Source organism: Pipistrellus hanaki, assembly GCF_964339955.1.
Source record: "Pipistrellus hanaki genome assembly, chromosome: 3".
NCBI classification, from domain to species: domain Eukaryota; kingdom Metazoa; phylum Chordata; class Mammalia; order Chiroptera; family Vespertilionidae; genus Pipistrellus; species Pipistrellus hanaki.
The window spans coordinates 149,627,557-149,641,406 of NC_140505.1; the positions used below are offsets into that span (position 1 = coordinate 149,627,557).

The 13,850-nt window shown below is 34.9% G+C and overlaps 1 protein-coding gene across 12 annotated transcripts in view; it reads right to left on the reverse strand.

The window, feature by feature from the left end:
- The window catches only part of PPHLN1 (periphilin 1), a 99,271-nt gene that overhangs the window by 41,323 nt on the left and 44,098 nt on the right, over positions 1-13,850 (reverse strand). For 6 of the 12 annotated variants that reach the window (XM_084876679.1, XM_084876683.1, XM_084876672.1 and 3 more), the window contains 4 exons: positions 11,313-11,369; positions 8,761-8,840; positions 2,098-2,217; positions 820-960 (listed from right to left, as the gene is read on the reverse strand). In XM_084876679.1, the coding sequence (XP_084732805.1) occupies positions 820-960; positions 2,098-2,217; positions 8,761-8,840; positions 11,313-11,369 (398 nt within the window). The remainder of the gene's footprint in view (positions 1-819; positions 961-2,097; positions 2,218-8,760; positions 8,841-11,312; positions 11,370-13,850) is intronic. The other 6 variants (XM_084876674.1, XM_084876681.1, XM_084876677.1 and 3 more) reach the window with 1 other exon arrangement.

Below are 13,850 nucleotides of genomic sequence, written 5' to 3' on the forward strand. Positions count from 1 at the left end.
TCTAACCTCTCTTTCTCTTTCCCCCTTTCTTTCTCTAAAATCAATAAAAACATATATTTTTAAAAGACACCTTGTACAATATGTTACATTTTATAAAGCCCTTTAGCAGTTTATTCATTTAATCCTCACAAAGTGATAATACCCTATGAGGCAGGCGATATTTCCAAAATGAAACACTTAAAACTTTGCTATGTGTTAATATAAGGAGAATTAAAAAGATAATGATTGCTACTTTTTTTAATCTTTGGTAAGGCAAAGCCTCTAGGCGTTTTCCATTACAAAATTATATTTCACACTAGAGTTTTTGTCCTATAACTAGGCCTTAAGCAAACTATTTAATCTATTAAAAACAAGATCCTACTTCCAAGAATAACATCATTAAAATTAGATTTAAAGAGCTATCATTCATTTTTCTTTAATATTTGAACAATTCTTAAAAATATAATGAAAAACATAAGAAATGTCTAATCCCAATATTCAAACAAAACTTACTAACATTTGGTATATTTCATATTTCTTTTAGCCTATTCCTATTACTTATATTACTTTTTAAATTTCTCTATACTAACTAGAATATTAATATTCTCTAAAAGGAAGCTTGCTTTTTATTTAAAAAAAATAAACAAACTGGCCAAACTGACCAAAATTACTGTGAAATCAAATCAAACAATTTTTATAATTTTTAAAATTATTTCAGAGTTACAAGTGGGAAAGAACAAAATGAAATCTATTCATTCAATTACTATTTACTGTAAATACCATGTGAAAAGTGACATGAACAAAAGATTATGAACCTTAATAAAGCCCTTGGATTCTCACCTGTTCAATCTCTTTGGTTTTTGATGCTATTGCTTTGGAGCGGCTGTTTAGCTGACTGTCTTCAAATAATTCTATGCCATCTGCTGCATTTGGCTCAGGTTCTTCTGACTGGTCAATGAACAATGGTGCCGTGGATCCTGCCTTTAAGAGAAATTACAAATCTTTAACTGCTTTGTTAAAGGACTTGTATAGGCACTAACTTACAGATTATATCAAGAGAAGTGCTAAATTTAACCCGTTTTAAAAAAACACTTTCAATTTCATTATGCATAATAAGCAGGAGAATTAAAGAAAGGAAATAATTGGTAACTTAAAAAATGGTAAGTATGACAAAGTCTCCAGACTTATTTAATTCCAAAATTATATTTCATGTGATTTTAAGACACAGCTAGAGGTCTGTCCTATATAACTATTCCTTAAGCAATCTATTTAAGAAACATTGAAGAGAAAAATTCCAATGGGCCTGGCCAGTGTGTTGCAGTGATTGTCAAACCATGCACCAAGAAGTCGCTGGTTTGATTCCCACTCAGGACACATGCCCCAGTTGCTGGCTCGATCCCCAGCAGGGGACATGAAGGAGGCAGCCAATTTATGTGATGTTTCTCTCTCATCAATGTTTCTATTTCTCCCTCTGTCTTCCTCAATTTTATAAATACGTTTGTTTGTTTTTAAAGAAACATGAAAAAGAGCTCTATTTTCAGAAGTTAAAACTACCTTGCTCCTATAGCCTAAAAATTTATTGAAATAAAAAGAAAACAATCCCCCAAAACAATAATAACTTCTATTTTAGAACATTTGATTAGTGAACAAATTATCCCCACAGAAAGACTACAACAACTCATATTTTCTAAAAACGATGGAGGAAAAAAATGAATGAGGAAAGACTTTTATTTTAACTACACAGATAGATCATCAGATTCTTTTTTAAAAAAAAAAAAATATATTTTCATTGATTTCAGAGAGGAGAGAAGAGAAATAAAATATCAAGGTCTAATTAGATTTCTGTTCTGAATTTACTGTTTCATCAATAGTGGCTTAGCATGATTTTTAGATACTTTTAACAGCGAAGTATATAGATAGTGCATTTTCATTTTATTCCATATTTATATTATTCTTAAACTTCTAACTATTGGAACTTTGACAGTATAATTGTTGAATTCAGTCATTCATATTCATACTATTTCTGTTTGTGATAAATTTTAATACAATATATAAGAAGAGTTTAAAATCTAGACTAAAACTCTTAGATGGGAAACATAAGGAGAAATGATGCCTTACCTCATACTCAGAAATTTCAGGTAAGTTGCTTTCATCTGCCTTCTCTAGTTTTTCAGCAGCCCACTTGCTTGCAGCCTCAGCAAGTTCCTTCTGAGTTAGCTTACTGGGTTTGTCTAACACCTAATAAAAACAAAAGAACAGTTCTTTTATAATTCTCGAGGGCATTTAAACTTCAAATACATCAAGAAGTACACCCCACTTACACTTAAAATCATAGAAGCCTTCAAATAACATCTAGAGAACAAGTACATTCTTTATTTGCTTTTTCAAAAAATATTCAACATTGAATTTAAATAGCAATTCTTTTGGGACATACAGACTAGCCTTTTAATTCCATTTACATAAAACTTCAGAAATTAATCTAAGAAACAAAAGACGCTGATAATGAACTAATATACTAATAGTATTTAGGACATATTATGACATCATATGGATTTCAACTTTGTATCTGTAATTATATTCAATGAAATAAATAATGCCAAATCTCATCAGGGTAAATTTCTAATTAGTGCAACAGAAAAGTCCAGATATGCTATTTTTATAATTTGTAGTAAGTTATATAAAGCCTACTCTTTATACAAAACCAGTAAACTTAAAAGTTCATTTTTTAAGGAGGTTCTTTTTGTTGTTGTTTTTATTTATTTTAGAGAGAAAGAAAGGGGAAGGGGGAAATAGAGACATCAATGATGAAAGAGAATCATTGATCAGCTGCCTCCTGCACACCCCCTATTGGATCAAGCCTGAAACCTGGGCATGTGCCCTGACCAAAAATCGAACCAGTGAACTTTTGGTTCATGGGATTATGATCAACCAATTGAGCCACATTGGCCAGGCTTAAATATCATTTTCTGATACTTCAATTACTTCCCTTCTTCAACCACTTACAACACTAAACAAAAAATGGGATATGAAGTTACAGACAGACCTGGGTTTGAATTCATTTGCCAGATAAATGATTTTATATACATAATTCATTACACTGTGTGTTTTAATTTCCTCATTTAAGAAATAAGAATAAGTAATATTCACTGTTTTACTAGACTTATTGGGGTGATCCCTTTATATGTTATATAAATATCTAATCTCTATGTTGTACACCTCAAACTAATATAATACTATATATTAACTATAATTTTAAAAAAATTTTAAATTAACAATATTCACTGTTTTACCAAGTAGTTTTGAGAACCAAGAGAGGTAATAGACCTGAAAGCATCTAACATAAGGCTTAAGACTCTAGTTTTTCTTTCTTTTCCATATTCATTGTTAATAAATCTGATATAATAACTAAAATATATTTGAAGATTGATCACTCTATGTGCTCAATATAAAAATGAAGAAAATAAAATGTTTTTTCTGGATTACATATGATTCTTCTAATACTTTTTGCAGACCTATGTTATAGAATAGATGTAAAAATTGTAAGGCAAAAATTAGAACAAGTCTTTCCTTAGGCGCTTATGGTAACTGATTCCATCCTATTTTATTAGCAGACATTTTCATCAATTAGGCCCTTCACCCCTAATTTTATCCCCACCTCTTCTCTAAAGTCACATCATTAATTCCAAATATAATATATCTCCTCTGGATCACAGGGCCAGTAATCCCTGTTTTAGTACATTACCTCTTGTAAAGTACTTGTATATGTAAACCAAAAAGAAAGTATTTTAATTAAATGGTATTCCATGAAGATAGCTAGGGTAGACTTTATTACTCCAACTTATAAAACAAGAAACTAAATATCAAAACAAAAACAAAACGAAAAAAATACACACACACACACACACACACACACACACACACACACACAGTCATTTCCAGTTACTAGTAAATCCTGAGCTGAAACTTAAAACTAGGTCTTCCAGGACAACAAGGCCCCTGACCTCCTTCCATAGCTTATTCAATTCACCAACCCACTGGCTTGCCATCCGTAATGTTTACTGGAAAATAATAACAATGCATCTATATAGCGGGATTTCGCGGTTTTGTTTTGTTTTTTTTAATATATTTTTACAGAGAGGAAGAGAGAGGGATAGAGAGTTAGAAACATCAATGAGAGAGAATCATCAATCAGCCGCCTCTTGCACACCCCTTACTGGGGATGTGCCCACAACCAAGGTACATGCCCTTGACTGGAATCAAACCCAGGACCCTTCAGTACGCAGGCCGACGCTCTATCCACTGAGCCAAACCGGTTTCGGCGGATTCCGCAATTAAAAAAGCTTAAATACCTAAGTCCAAAGACCTACCCATTCATAAAGTTAAAATGTGTAAGTTATTCTTTTACTATTACTTAGTAATAAAATGTAAATGTTTTTTAAAGATTAAAAGAACAGCACACAAATATATCAAAGAAGAAAATTACACCTCACTTTTTGGGGTATCTGTTTTATAGAGCAAAAACGAAACAAACATTTTAAATTATCTCTAGTCATAAAGGAAACAAAATCTTCTGTAACTCAATCCTCTATTCATGTCATTAAATCTGTCCATTTAAAAAACTCTTCTAAAAGCAGAAAACAAATTCTAAAAAAAAAGGCCTTTGACCTCCTACATGAGGACAGCCATACATTGAAAAGATAAAGTCCTCCAACCAAATAAAAAAACCTAGGTAACAGAGCTCGCCAGAGCTACTATGTAACTCTGGGCAAAAGACAAAGGAAGGTGCACTTTCCATATACATAAAATGATTCTAGATCTAAAATCTGAAATTCTGATTCCACCTTAAGACAAAAATGCAAACAATCTACATAAACTATCAGACAAAAATATCTAAAATCCATTATCGTTTCCCACTAAATATATTTTAATATGTGACACAAAATTTTATTTTGTAACTTTTTTTTATGGCATTATAGTTCAAGGTAAATGAATATTTCATGTATAATAATTTAAATATTCACAGTGACTTGGATAGGCAAGTACTATTTGCTCTTCTTTCACTTCTACCTGACAAGAAAAACAAGCTGGTCTTCCAGATGGGTAATGCACCTTAACAAGGTAAGACAGAAAAAGAAAATCTAATCAATCTTTCCTATTCAAAACCCAGCATTCTAAAATCCTGATTTCTAGGAAAGCTCTAAAGATACAAGTTGTCACAAAAACACCATTTTCTTTTCCTTTGTGGCAGAAAAGCGGTTTCACCTTAATAGCAGCATAAACTGTATCTACTCTTGTGATACCTATTCTTGCTGAAAAGCCAAATGTACCAAAGACAGAAAAATAAAAAGAAGTGAGGAAAGAAGAGATGTAACAACAGTAAAAGAGTGTAAGATTGGTGAAGAGAATCTCTAAGTATAGAGAACAGATAGAAAAAAACTCTAAAAATTTTTAAATTTTGCAGATTAGAACCAAAAATCATTGTTTCAACACATTTTAGGATGCTGCAAAGCAGGGGTCTTCAAACTACAGCCCGCGGGCCACATGCGGCCCGCAGAGGAGTCTGATCCGGCCCGCCAGGTTTTTTGGGCAGTGAGCAGCCGAGGTGTTACAGTAGGAATTAGTAGTTCATATAGTCCAGCCCTCCAGCTCTCTGAGGGACCGTGATCTGGCCCCCACTTTAAAAAGTTTGAGGACCCCTGCTGCAAAGGTACAGACTGGAAGAATGATGTAGTGAAGAGTAGTTATGTTTTATGTCCTTGAGAAAATTAACTTCTGAGCCTTTTCTATAAAATGGAGATATATAACTACATTTTAAAATGGCAAGATAATTACAACCATAGTGTTACCAAACACCTACATCATCTCACATAATTACTATTTCTTTTTTGTGGTGAGAACATTTAAAATCTCTTAGCAACTTTCAAGCATAAGATATATTATTATTAACTATAATCACTATGCTGTACATTAGATCCCCAGAACTGTGATCAACATCTCTTCTTTTCCCCCAACTTACCACCCTCATCCCCTGGTAATCACCTTTCTCATCAATGTTTCTATAAATTCTGCATTTTTAGATTCCACATGTAAGTGAGATCATACAGTACTGTCTTTCTCTATTTCACCTAGCACAATGCCCTAAAGGTCCATCCATGTTGTAATGTCTCTTTCTTGTGACTGAATAATATCCCATTGTGTGCATATACCACAACTTTTTTATCCATTTATCCACTGTGGGACACTAAGGTTGCTTCCATGTCTTAGCTATTGTAAATACTACTGTAATGAACATGGAAGTGCAGTTAACCCTTCAAGATCCCATTTCATTTCCTTTGGGTATATACCCAGACATGGGATAGCTAGATCACATGGTTGCTCTATTTTTTTATTTTTAAGGAGCCTCCATACTGTTTTCCATAATACAATAGCTACACCACTTTACATTCCCTCCAACAGTATACGTGCAAAGGTTCCCTTTTCTACACTTCTTCCTCAACAATTACCAGCATCTCTTAGTTTTTTCATGACAGCCATTCTAACAGGTTTGAGGTGACCTCTCACTGCAGTTTTGATTTATGATTCCTTAGTGATTAGTGATGTTGAGAACCTTTTCATGTACCTATTGGTCATTTGCATATCTTCTTTTGAAAAATGTCTACTCAGTTTTTCTGAACGTATTTTAATAGAATTTTTGTTTTTTTCCTATTGAGTTACATAAGTCCTTTATATATTTTGGGTATTAATCTCTTATCAGATATTTGATTTGAAAATATTTTTTCTCCCATTTTGTAAGGTGCCTTATCATTTTGTTGATGGGTTTTCTTTTATGTACAGAAACTTTAATTTGATATGGTCCCATTAGTTTATTTTTTGCTTCCCCCCCCCCCCTTGCTTTTTTTAAAATACTGCTAAGATCAATGTCAAGCTTATCCCCTAAGTTTTCTTCTAGGACTTCTAAGGTTTCAAGTTTTTAATCCACTTCAAGTGGATTTTTACTTACAGTGTAAAACAGGGGTACAATCTGTTCTTTTGTAAGTGGCTACCCAGTTTTCCCACAGACTTTATAAAAGAGACAGTTCTCTCCCCATTGTAGTCTTGGTTCCTTGTTATAAGTTAATTAGCCATATATGCATGGATTTATTTCTGAGGTCTCCATTCTGTCCCATTAACCAATATGTCAGTTTTTATGCCAATAACATACTGTTTTATTATAATCTATACTAATAAAAGCCTAGATGGCGTCTTGTCCTCACATCTTCACAAGATGGCCGCCCCCATGTAGTCACAATATGGCTGGCAGGGGAGGGCTGCTGGGGGCGATCAGGCTGGCAGTGGAGCAGTTAGGCATCAATCAGGCTGGCAGGGGAATAGTTAGGGGGTTATTAGGCTAGCAGGGAGAAGCAGTTGGGGCAATCAGGCAGGCAGGCAGGCCGGCCGGCAGTTAGGAGCCAGCAGTCTCAGATTGTGACAGGGATGTCCCAGATTGGAGAGGGTGCAGGCTGGGCTGAGAGACACTCCCCCTCCATGCACGAATTTCGTGTATCAGGCCTCTAGTTTTGTAATATACTTTAAAGTCAGTAACTGTGATGTCGCCAGCCTTAATCTTTTTTCTCAAGATCACTTTAGCTACTTGGGGTCCTTTTTAGCTCCACATAAATGTTAGGATTGTTTGTTCTATTTCAGTGAAAAATGACACTGGAATTTTGATAGCAATTGCATTGAATCTATAGATTCTTTGGATAGCATGGACATTTTAACAATATTAATTCTTCCAATCCATGAGCACAAAATGTCTTTCCATTTATTTTTTACCTCTTCAATTTCTTTCATCCATGTCTTATAGTTTTCAGTATACAGATCATTTATCTGTTTGGTTACATTTATTTCTAAGTATCTCTTTTTTAGGCTATAATAAATGGGATTATCTTAATTTCATTTCCTGTAGTCCCATTTGGTGTATAGAAATGCAACTTATTATTCCAATATTCATTTTGTATCTTGCAACTTAACTGAATTTATTAGTTCTAACAATTTTAGTGTGAATTCTTTAGAGTTTCTATATATAGTGTCATGCTAGCTGTAAATAGAGACAGTTTTACTTCTTCCTTTCCCACTGAAAGCCTTTGATTTCTTTTTCTTGCATAACTGCTCAGGCTGGGACTTCCAACACTCTGTAACTAAACATGGTGAGGGTCGGCACTCTATCTTGTTCCTGGTGTTAGAAAATGCTTTTAGCTTTGCACCACTGAGTACAATGTTAGCTATGGGCTTGTCACACATGACCTTTATTATGTCAATGTACATTTCCTCTATACTCAGTTTGTTCAGAATTTTTATCATAAGTGGATGAACTCTGTCAAATGACTTTTCTGCATCTACTGATATGGTCGTATAATATTTATCCTTCATTTTGTTCATGTGGTATAACACAGATTGATTTATGGATGTTGAACCATCCTGGCATCTATGAAATAAATCCCACTTCATAATGATGCCCATCAAACATGTCGCAACTGAATATTCACTGCTACCTGGTTATGGTCAAGATGAGCAAGGGCAGTAGCAAAGACTAATTTTAGCATAACTTGTGAAAAAAAATTCTATGATAAAACTACTCATTCACTCTGGTAGCTACTTTCAAGTTGTGGTTACTTATGATTCAAGTTTTTAAATGCAAATTATCCCCATTATGACAGTAAAGAATAAAAGCATCTGTACTAGACAGTCCATATTGTTTACTTTATAATTCCTCTTCAAATTGATTTTGTAAATATAACAAACCTTTGATGAAGGAACTGTTGAAGAACTTGAGGGTGAAGTGTCTCTTGATGTTTTCAAAGACTGAACAGGTCTCTCTTTATCTACATAAGAAAATGTACAATGAAATTTTTTTAGCTCATCAGTTTTCGATTAGTGTGATTTTGTATTTGAATAAACAAAGGGAGTATACACTTATTTTAGTACTGAAATCTTCCATTACATTATTAAATTAAACCAGTTAATATTTAAATCTACTGATCCTTCTAAGAGGCTGAGTACCATCAAAATTTTCAATTAACCTAGAACCGGTGAACATCATATATGGCCATCTGTATAGGCCACGCCAATGCCAGTTTGCAAACACAGAACCACTGAGAAGACTTCAAGAAAGGCAAAAAAAAAAAATTCAAAATCATAAATGCTTCCTCCTCCAAGTTCTTAAAATCTAACTTTTAATACATCACAATAAAAACCCAAGGGAGTTATTATATAAATCCCACCAAAGACTACTAGCTAATTAAGCAGTATCTCACAGAGGGAAGCATGTAGGAAATTTAGCAGGTATTCCTTAAATGCTTAAACAGCCTAAAAAATAAAATTAAAAACTAGAAAACTATAATTTAGAGAGCTAATCCAGCCCCTGATATAAATGAGTATCTAAATATATGGTAAATGTTTAATAATAAATATGAATGAGATAAAATCATTAACCTTTGTCTTTAGTCAATTCAGACACCCACGTCAGTGCTTTAATTAATATTATTTAAATCTATTTTCTGGCTAAAGTTTCTATAAAAATAATAGATTTAAATAATATTAATTTAGCCAATTCAACAATAACAACAAAATGAGTTTAGTTAAATATAATCTTAAAAATTACAATGAGTTGTTCCTGACAGAAAAACATTTCATTACATTGTTTATATGTGTCAAATATAACATAAATCCCTTGTTCTTAACTTCTAGAAAAACTGGTGAAATTATGAAGAAGAGGAAAAAGTGACACCAAGTTTGCAGTGACACAGAAGCTGGTCAAGACTGGACAGTGAATTAAGGCCAAGAAATCAGTCAAGAGCAGAGGCAGAGACAAAACGAATATACAACTGAGGCAAAGCCAGCTTCAGTCAAAAAAAATCCTCTTAGGCTCTTCCTCCGAGATCGCTAAGCAAGGGCCTGGAGACACTCAGGCTTCTGAGGCCCTTAGGACAATAGTGAGTAACATCTCTTTCTAATGTCCTGAAGACCAGAAAGGCTTTCTCAGCTCTCCCTCCCCCCCTCCTCCCCCCAACACACACACACACACACACACACACACACAAACACATCCCTCGTCTCTCTAGGAACATTTGGCAATGTGTAAAGATACTTTTTATTTCACAAGTGGGAGATTTGCCTCTGATACATAGTAAACAAAGGCTAGGGATGCTGCTAAATATCCAGAAATGTACAGGACACAACAAATGTCCAATTCCTGCTCTAGGCACAGTATCCCAACTCTGAAACTCCAACAGTCTTAAAAAAGACAAAACCCTAGAATCTTTTAACTTATGGTATCATTAAAAAGTTCCACACTAAGCAAGTTTACAAGTTCTTGTAGACCTTAAAAATCAAAAATAAAATACCAATCATCACCACATCCCCAAATAATTCAGAACATGGCTAAGTCACTCCCTACTGTATTTCCATTGCACATGGTAAATTCCACAGGATACTGTGACAGTGTCAGTCTACCCCCACATCAAAAGCACCTAAAGGTAAATGTAGCATAGCTTATTTATTTCTGAATTCTCAGGACCTACCTAGCTTGAGTCCTTTAACTAAAAAAGTAGGCACTCAAAAATTTGGTGAAAAGATAATTTGTTTTTTTACTCTTAGACTACAATGAACTCCCCCCATCCTATTCAGATAATCTATTTCTTCAAAGGAAATGAGCTGAACCAATAAGCACAGCACACTAAAGGCATACTTGAAAGTTCAATTCTGGCACATAGCAGCCAAACACAGAAAAAACTTTCACAAGTACTTGTTAATTTATACCTAGCATTTCCTTTACAAACAAAACATCAGCACTTTGGCTATGCCAAGTATGGTGCCCAAGTATAGCCTTACAATCTATTTTGATTGTAGCTGCAGAAGAGCTAACTTAAGCAGGTATCAACTAATGACAGTGTGCAGAAGCAAAGAACACTGAAGGGTAGGGAAGGTGGCTTGGCAGTATACTATATACCAAGTGCATGAAAGGGACGGACAGGCAAGAAGCAAAAGATAATGAAAAGGATGACATAGAAGGTAGCAGAAAGGGCAGAGGAAAGGTAAGAAACCCCAGAACCTACTATTGTACCTGTCAATGACTAGTCTATAGATCTCAACCTTCTATGAGGTAACTATTGCTGACCAGGAATGGCTGGCCCGGGCACCTCACCTTTGAATACCTATTATCTGAGTCTACTGTTCAACTCTGGTTCCAACAGTAGACTACTGGAGCAGTTACACACTTTCCCTTCTATAACCTCAATCATTTCCAAGCCCCCACCCTTTCACAGCCCCAAATAAAAATCTAGCTCAAAACTCACCTCTTTCTGGCTTTCCTTCACTCTGCCGTTTGTAGGAAGCAGCAGCACGCACGGATTCTAAGGAAAGGTGGGCAGGGAGGAATTACTACCAGTAAGCACCTCTGCGCCCAGGAGGAACAAGAGAAGGACCCAGAAGTGGTAGTGATGAGAATAGGAACTTCTAACCTTTTTCCTAACCTGCCTTCAAGTACAGCTGCCTGATCAGCCACCACGGAAGAAGAGTAACGTAACAAGAAAAAAATCTGCCTAAGATCATAAGTGGACTGGGTCCAAGACCAACAACATGAAATATGAAGATGAGGCTAGCCGAGGATAGCATGGGCAGAAAGAAATGAGGAAAGGATCATAAAATAAAGATACCAAAAATTGAAGATGAGATCATATCTTACTCTTAATTTTAAGAGCCTAATCTAATCTCCTCTATAAAGTCAACAAAGGATTGATTAAAGAATAACACCAAAATATCAAAATTGAATTATCACTAGCAATAAAAAAGAACACAGGAAGGATTTCATACTGGTTATTTTGAAATGCTCTCAACAGGAAGCCGATTACTAGATCATGCTATTTCTTTTTATACAAACTTTCTCATAGATGAATTTTCTTTCTTTTTTTAATTTTTTATCCTCACCCGAGGATTCCCCCCCCCCCCCCCGCTCTTCCCCCCCAACCCCCAGGATATTTTTCCATTGATTTTTAGAGAGAGTGGCAGAGGGAGGGAAAGACAGGAAATATTCATGTGAGTCCTGCAAGCGCCCCCACCAGGGCATGGACCAAGAAGGAGCCTGCAACTGAGGTACATGCCCTTGACCTGAATAAAACCCAGGACCCTTCAGTCCACAGGCCAACCCTCTGTGCACTGAGCCAAACCAGCAAGGGTGATGAATTTTCTTTATACATAAATCCACACCTACTGTCTTTGGTGGATCCCTAATTATCTCATACTTAGAAGCATGTAAATATTTTATTAGCTTCCTGCAAACTCTTGATGCAGATAGAATCAGCTTTCTCAATAGGCAAAATATACTAGCCGAGATTCCCAGGTATCTGCAATAGCATATAAATTCCTTCTTCTACTATATCCCCCAAATTGCCAATTTTACCTTTTTTCGGAGAAAGTAACACACCTTTTCTGAACCATTTTGGCACTGTCAGCACCTTGTATTAAACCAATGGTGCCCTCCTACTTTTGGAAGAATGCTGCTGAAGATGCAGTGTCCCTCTTATTGTTCACTGATCTATCATCAGGAAATGTTTGTTCCTCCTGAGCAGCTGATATGTTTTTACCCAAGGTACACTGTGAACACTGTTACTGCTCATTTCCTCTTTGTTTTAGCCAAATCCTAAGTTCACCTACAGCAACTACTGAGAGCCTTATTATAGGCATTTATTTAATAGATGAATAACTTTATTCTTATTTTTATTTTCATTTAATTTTCCTTTTACATAAAAGCCTTCACCCATTTTTGTAATCCTATTTTATTATGTGTTTATTTTGTTAACTTGTCTCAAATTCTTTGTAGATAAAGAAATTAGGACAGGGATGTTTTACAGGAGTGTCTGGAGTCTGAGGCTGGCTCATGTTAGCTAGTGAAAGTGGAATGTCTGCATCTCTTCCAAAATACAAGTTTAATGACTCCATATGGGTAGCCTGAAATCAGCCACAGTGGTAGCATTTACAAATGAACATTGGCAAATATCAAAAATCAGGTAGTTTTCCTTTCCAAAGAGTCAGTTTACTAATACATGCTATGTTTATTGATTTCGATACCAAATTTCAGAGATACTACAGGAATTACCACATTTAACTACAGAGTTCTAGCCATGCTGCCCTAAACAACTTTGGACTATTTAATAAATTCTAACAGACTAGTAAAACCACCTGGTTGAACTTGGCTCAAATTGCAGAATGATAAAAAAAAAAATTTTTTTTTAAATCAAGTCGTTTCAATTTTTTAAATTTTAGAGTATATTTAATACAAAAGACAGAAACAACCCCACTGTGCTTAAACTCTTCATCCCAGAGATTCCAAGGATATATGTATATTAAAACCAAGGTTCTTGTCCTGGCCGGTGTCATCCTGTACACCAAAAAATTCCAGGTTTGATTCTTGGTCAGGCACATGCCTGGGTTGCAACCACAATCACAGATAGGGAGTGTGCATGAGGCTGCCAACATATGTGTCACTATCACATTGATGTTTCTCTTTCTCTCCTTCTCCCTTCCATTGTCTGTAAAGATCAACTAAAAAAAACAACCACCAAGGGTCTTTCTTCTTGTCCTCTACTATAGTATCTTAATGATTTCTAAACAAGTTTTTTTTTTTAAATATTTTGCCATTTGGTTTTCATGCCTTTCTTTGTACTTCGGTGTTTATACTTCCTAACTACACCTTTCTCTTTCTTCTTTGTTGGTTATTGTTCCTCAAAGTGAGTGTTCCTAACCCCAGTTCTTTATGCTCTGCTATTCTTGTGGCTCCAATCAACATTATAAATACCCTGTTTTTCAAATCTGCTTCTTTAATTCACATGTCTTTA